General features: G+C 32.5%; 1 protein-coding gene across 2 annotated transcripts; it reads right to left on the bottom strand.

Moving 5' to 3' along the window:
• On the bottom strand, window positions 1–4,653 carry LOC109163311 (phytanoyl-CoA dioxygenase). 2 transcript variants are annotated; one of them, XR_002051247.1, is made up of 10 exons: window positions 4,543–4,653; window positions 4,300–4,424; window positions 4,129–4,189; window positions 3,981–4,049; window positions 3,677–3,795; window positions 2,197–2,344; window positions 1,931–2,075; window positions 1,744–1,830; window positions 366–531; window positions 1–116 (listed from the first exon to the last, which is right to left on the bottom strand). XR_002051247.1 is itself a non-coding variant. In XM_019312065.1 (9 exons), the coding sequence occupies exons 1-9, from the start codon at window positions 4,595–4,597 to the stop codon at window positions 489–491; spliced, it is 852 nt and encodes a 283-aa protein (XP_019167610.1). In that variant the 5' UTR covers window positions 4,598–4,653; the 3' UTR covers window positions 312–488. The 2 variants fall into 2 exon arrangements, 1 of the variants encoding a protein (XP_019167610.1); XM_019312065.1 differs by lacking the exon at window positions 1–116 and having other exon boundaries at window positions 312–531.
• Window positions 4,654–7,427: the final 2,774 nt, after the last annotated feature.

The raw sequence follows: 7,427 nt of genomic DNA, 5'->3' as shown, positions 1-7,427 counted from the left end.
AGAAAATCCCGTCAGGGAGAGTTTAAGCTGAAATGAAGCTCAATTGAACTCTCATTATTTAGGTTTAATAATAGAACCAATGTCAGAGTGTGTGTGTGTATGTTTTTAAACTGAAATATAGCTCAATCAACGCCAAAAACGCATTTACTAAAAATTCTTCTCCTAAGTTTGTCTAATATTAAAAAATTTCCTACTTTTGTCCATGACTTTGAAATTCTTTCTATTACTATCGATTTCCCTAGAAAAACACAGTAACAAATGATGATGAAAAAGAGAAGCATTAGATAATCCCATCAGAGAGAGTTATTTAGCTGAAAAGAAGCTCAACAGAACTCCCATTATTTAGGTTTATTATTAGATAGAAACAAAGCTCAATACAACTCCTATTCTTCCAGACAACATGTTTACATATGCACAAGCATAGATTTTGCACTTGGTGAATGCAGAAGCTTCTTAAACAACACTGTTGGAGACAAGCCAGGTCAATATCAAGAACTGTATACGGGTGCCAGATCAGTAGCCCTCCTAATCCTGATCCATTGTTCACACAAGTAAACATCATTAGCAATTATTTGAGGTAGTAACTCATTTTTACATTCACAAGTATATGCATGTCTCTCAATTTGTTTTGCTATATAGCTAAAGTTAACAGTTAACATATCTATTGCAAGCTTTTACTAGTTACATAGCCCACAAGTAGGGTCATGAGCTGGGCTTGTAGAGAAAACTCAGTTGGCATACAAAGAATGAATCCATAAGAAGGGAACCAACCACAAGAAGGTTCCATTACTTATTCTGAGTTATCATCAGAGTTAGGGCAGACGCAACTCCATGCAAGTTCATAACGTTTCATGACATCATTATAGTACTTGCTTATCTAATACTGATGCTATTGGGTTTCACCCTTCTGGTTTAATCATTATTGCAAAAATCAGTCTAGGCATATGTTAAGTACCAGAAGATATTTATGCATACACACATTGGTGAAGAATGCACCGACCATGCTTTTAAGTTTAAAAATACATATTAAATTATTCTCTTAGTTATATGTGTCTGTGGTGTGTTTACTAGTCCTGTATACAGTTAGGCATTGGGCTTGTTTGCCATTCTAGCTACTTGGCCAACATCTAGTTTTTTTTTTTTTTTCAGATTTAAGTCCTTTGTGTGACCATCTTAAAGAAAAGGAGTATGCAATCAGTTTATCAGTTCCCTTGTATTATTTATTTCAACAACAGTACGGAACATGCTAATCCACGGGAGGGTTTGACACTTGTACAATATAATTATCCTGAATATACTTTGAGTTTACAAAGCTCATTAACATTGAAAAACCAAGTGTTCAGCATCTGGAAAATTGGAAATTTTTCCATTAGAAGACTGGAAATGGAAAACATTTTTCCAAGACTCCCAACTTTCTAAACCTGGAAAAGTGGTTCTCCAAAATGGAAAATGCAGACTAACAGAACCCACCTTTTTTAACAGTGAACTTTTTTTTTGGAAAACAAAAACTTTCCAGTGGGACCCATGGCTCATAGAGTCATAGAGAATGGAAATAGAAAATTGGAGATCAAAAAATGGAAAAAATAGTTTAAATTAAACAGGCAGGACATCTTTATTGACCAGGCCACTCCAACACTAAACAAAAGCTTAAACTGATTCTACTACTTTTGACTTAAGTGAAAAAGTGTGGCATCACCAATTGCAAAACACAAAGCAAACGATAATTAGAACTAAAGAACTCACCAATTGTCTTCTGACCATTTGCAGCCAAGAGTATCTACTACATGCAAACTGTATGCATGCCTTGATTTTTCAGACTGATTCTCAAAGCTGTAAAAAAATATATCGGCGTGTTACAGAGTATAATCTCAAAGGTGCATATGGCAGAGATATAGTCAACAATCAATCCGGTTATTAATGAACTTCTTACCTCTGGTGGATAAGATCACCATGGATGACAACCAAAGTGCCAGCTTTAACTTCAATAGGAACAAAATCTTTTTGGTCATAGAGTGGGGATGGGTTATCAAAATGAACCCCATTCGCATCTCGAATGAATCTCCTCACAAGACCATCTAAAGAAATGAAAATAATTTTTATTTTTGATAAGCAAAAACTATATTGCAATTTGTAAAAAAAAAAAAAAATTAAAAATTAAAAATTAAAAATTAAAAATAAAATAAGAAGCAATAATACTTTTATGAGACCCTGGAATAGCCCAAAGACAGCCATTTATAACTGTTGCATCCTCTAAAGCCAGCCACAACCCCGTGCAAGTTCGTGGCTCAGTATGCAGAAATGAGTTATCCTGGTGTGGCACTACTTCACCCCCAATACCTGGTTGCTGAAAAGGAAACTTGAAATGTCACCCAAGAAAGCTAGATGTCGTGCAAGGAATGAGGTATACTTAAGGAAATTATGTTATTTCAGTAATTTATACTAATTGAATATCAAGTGTGGAATGAGGTGGTGGTCACATATGTACAGAAACCACTCCTTTGGTTCCTTTCTCTCCTTTGAATAGTTCATACTCTCAAAGACCCAAAAAAAGGGGGAAAAAAACAAAACAAAAAAAAAGATTCAAATTATAAAAGAAAGTAACAGGAGGTTCTCTTAAAATTATGACCAGAGGTATGAAAAACAAAAAATTAAAAATATTATTCTGTGCGTCCATGGAAACTATACATCACTCAATAAATTCTCTATAGGGAACTAGAGAATTTTCAGCCAATCCACAGGGAACTAGTCAGACTTCTTTTCTACATGAAAGATTTTGTAGCAAAACCAGGTAGAAATCAGTAAAAGCTGGTAAAAATCCTTGGTTGATTGAATCCTATGAAGAGTGGATATGGACACAAGGACACAAGATTTCCAAAATATAGACCCTTTTAGAGACACTAATTTTAGTTATTATAAAAAATTACTCTAGTAATATTTCTATTATTAATTTACTATTAAGCATATCAGGTGACAAATTAAAAAATAAAATAAAATAAAATAAAACCAACAAAGAAAAAATGACACACAAAAGAAGAGTAAAGTAGAATAGCCTACAAATAACTGAAGCCACAGAGTAACAATAATAACATTAGTTACCCAAAGAGATTCAAATTTCAGTTTTCATAGTTCTTCAATTTTATCATCACTACCATTAATATGTGTCTTGGATGTGTTAGGACTTGCATGCCCCTTTTAAATTGTCACAAAATGTTAAGATGGGAATATTTTGGGGTCTGAAGCATTATCGTGTCTAGGATGGGTATCTGATCCTAAATTTGGTGTCTATGCTTTCTAGGTTGAATCGGGCCATGATTCATCACCAGTAAGGGTGTTGTCACTAATTTGGCAAGTCATCTCAAATCTCCAAGCTTCACATGTGAGTCTCACATCCACCACATCCGTAGTTGGGGGATTTCCCAAAAACTAATTTTTATCTAGATGTAGTGTAACTCAAGTGTTCGGATATGCAGGATTCTTCCTTACTGTGTTGGCCCTAATTTCTGCATCCTTCATAACAGCAGTCGAGAGTTTGACTTAAAATAAAATAAAATTAACACTATTAAGTACTGCTTATTTCCGGTGCAACATAACTGCTGCAATGTAATGTGGGAACAGCAGCCAATAGATAGCTTTTTCTTTCACAACATGCATTCCGGAATGCCAGTAAAAAAGGTACCTTGAATATGTACATGGATTGAATGACCACTGGCCTATGGTAACCCAAAGACTGGAGTAGGCCTGACATTCTCTCTGTACTAGAGAACTTCTTAAACACAGGATCAATTTCATCCAAAGCTGCCAAATTTCAGGTAATAAAATATCCAATTTAAGATATAAAATAAAAATAAACATAGGATATGCTCTAGTAATTCAAGATCATATTGCTTAAATTATGAATAGAAGAGACTCAAAATGTTGAAAGTCTCAGAATGTACATTATTAAACAATTCAGTAAGGGCGTTTCTTTCATTCAGGCATACCGTGACCAACTTTGTTTATTGAGAGATGCTTTGGCTGCTTTAAGTTGCCATCATCCCCAAATGCTTTCTCTGTAAATTATACAACTACCTTTTTAAAAACCCATCAGCCAAATCACAAGATACATACACAAAATAATCGACAACAAACCTTCAAAGAAAAATGAAACCTTCTCAGCACTTTCAAAGAAGTAATTGTCAGTAGTATTTTTCTGGAAAAAAAAAAAAAAAAAAAAACCCCAAAAAGAAAAGGGGAATTTCAGGATATTTTGAGTTGAGTTTTTGATATGGCGGTGTTAATTAGTCGAGAATAAGAGTTGACCTGATTCCTGGTGGAGAAAATTGAGGCGGTGGAAGAGCAATCGAACGTATCTAGCAACTCCTCCATTCTCTTCCTCATCGATTCTATATCTTCTGCACTGGAAAACGATTCCAACACAAGATACCCTAATCATAGTTCCACTCACTGCATTAGTTCCAATGCTAATTTACATGTAATTGTTTGCATTACACACACATACATACATACAGATATGTGTATATGCATATGAACAGAGATGTTAACCTTGCGAATTGAAGAACTGGAGTTGATCTGAACTGAGACTTCCAAGGATTCCCATGTCTGCGGCCTTTCTCCTGATTTTGGTGAGAAATGTATTACTCGTATATAACTTTATATACCAACTTGAGTGCTTTTATGAGTTTTATCCTCCATTTTTTTCCATGTGATATGCACAAAGTGTCAAATATACCTCCACGCCAAAAATAGATTAAGATTGAATTACTTACTTTGACTTTTTATCCTTTAAGCAACCCAGTTGACTGTTTTTTTTTTTTTTTTCAATTTTTTGTGAATGGGTATTCCAGGCAATTAGCTATTAATTGTTAGCATTAACTATTATCTAATTGTGAATATGTGTTTAATAAAATTATTTTTATCTTTATTAGCTATAATAGGCAAAATGAGAGCATTATTTTATTTTATAAAAATAATTTATTATTTATTAATAATTAAATTTAAATAAATAACTAATATATCTTTTATTAATTATCCTATATATAATAAAGTTATATGGTCTTGTGATAATTGAATGTTGCATTTAATTTTCACAAGACCATATGATTTTAAGATGTGAAAGTCTTGTGAAAATTAAATGGTCTTTAAAATGTGAAAATTAAATGCAACATTTAATTTTCACATCTTAAAGCCATATGGCTTTAAGAAGCATGCATGTAACCCCAAAGTCCATAAGTTTGAAATTAATATATAGCATAGCTATGTGGCTTAATATTTAAGATTGTTGATGTGCATATTGAGGACTACGGAGACAAAGATGCGTTATTCGTGGATTCATCGGATACTATCCAACAACACTCTCCAACTTAATTGACGTGAAGTAGGCTTAGTAACATTAAGATTATATTCTCGAATTATTAGTTCTCATCTTTTATTGATTACACACTTAATTCGATAGTATTTGGAAGAAAAAAATCAATGTTCTAACTAAGATTGTGATTTTGGTCTTTAAACGTCAATTGTATGTTGCTACATCTAGAGTTAGAAATCTCAAAGGTCTAAAAATTTTGATCCGTGGTGACTCTAAAGTTGTAATTCAATTACTATTGTAGTTTACTAAGTTCTTAAAAATTTATAATATTAAATACTATGTACTAAATTTTTAATATAGTTTAATATTTGTAGTAATCACCCACCTTAAATATTATTTTAATTGTAAATATATTTATGTTCATAATTTTATCATAGGAATTCACACATAATAATTATTAAATAACAAAAATTTTATATATGAATAAATCTCATATAGTGTATATTTTTATAACATATTTTCCGTACATCGCACGGGACAAATACTAGTTCCTTATAATAGTACAAATCCATATCTATCTATCTATACTCTATACTATATATAAAAACAAAATCTCCACTTTAACTTCCCGCCCAAAACAATCCCATAAAATATATTGTTAATACAATTCCTAATAAAATATAATGTTTTCTACTTTTCTAGCGTACTACAATTTTACATCCACATTTGTATTCTAATTTCTAATATTGTAAATAGTGTAATACAATTCCTAATAAAATATATTGTTTTCTACCTTCTTATTCGAACTATAATTCTACATTAAAATTCGTATTTGTAATACAATACAATAATATTAAAATATTGTTATAATATTTCGTGTGTTCCAACCCTAAAACTGGAGAAATAAATTTGGCACTACATACCAATCTTATAATTTGCTCATGCAATTCAAAACTGTAAAATAGTATAATATAATTCCAATCGAATATATTGATTCCTATGATCCTATTTCTATTACAATTCTACATCAAAATTCCTATTCGTTAATAGGACAATACAAATAAAATCTGTCACTATAAATACTAGAAATCTTATAATCTCCCCACACAATTTTACACCTCCATATAATACTTTCTAATCATTTTTGTTCGATTCTTCAAATAGAAAATACTAATGATATCTGTTTTTGTCTCTGCTTCCCCTAAGACAAGAAAAAGTTGTATAAGACTTCGGCTGATGCACTGTTATTTGTCAAGGGAATATCCACGTTCCACAATCAACCAACAAACACTGGAATGTTTACTCCATGACTCCCAGGTGAATATTATTACTATAGCTCTACGATTTATAGTACATGTTGATTTCTGGTGGAGTTGATAATCTTATTAATTTTTTGCATGCTCTACGAGTTTTTAATAAAATGCAACCTAAACAACTCCACCAGAAATCAACATGTAATATAAACTGTAGAGCTATAATAATAATATTCACCTGGGAGTCATGGAGTAAGCATTCCAGTGTTTGTTGGTTGATTGTGGAATGTGGATATTCCCTTGACAAATAACAGCGCATCAGCCGGAGTCTTATACAACTTTTTCTTGTCTTTGGGGATAGGCCGGAAGCAGAGACAAAAACAGATCCCATTAGTATAATTTGCAGAGACAAAAACAGATCCCATTAGTATAATTTGCAGATTCAAAAGTATTATACGGAGGTATCGAATTGTGTGGGCAGATTATAAGATTTCTTGTATTTATAGTGTCAGATTTATTTGCATATCTAGATACACTTATATCTAGCTTTGCAAGCAAAGGCTTTAATACAAGAGACATGGTTGCTTTGTCTGGTGCACACACTCTCGGCCAAGCTCAATGCTTCCTATTTCGCGATAGAATTTATGGCAACCATACTGACATTGATGTCAGTTTTGCTAACACGTACTAGAAGACGCCAATGTCCTAACGACACCGGAAATGAAAATTTGGCACCACTTGATTTAGTGACCACAAATTCCTTCGATAACAACTACTACAAGAACCTATTGCAAAAGAAAGGTTTGCTTCAATCGGATCAGTTTTATTCAGTGGTGGAGCTACGGACAGCATAGTTTCAGAGTATGCAA

The sequence above is a fragment of the Ipomoea nil genome, unplaced genomic scaffold (assembly GCF_001879475.1).
Source record: "Ipomoea nil cultivar Tokyo-kokei standard unplaced genomic scaffold, Asagao_1.1 scaffold3017, whole genome shotgun sequence".
Taxonomy (NCBI): Eukaryota; Viridiplantae; Streptophyta; class Magnoliopsida; order Solanales; family Convolvulaceae; genus Ipomoea; species Ipomoea nil.
The sequence above is the reverse complement of the archived record's forward strand: the minus strand, read 5'-3'. Positions and strand labels throughout refer to the sequence as shown.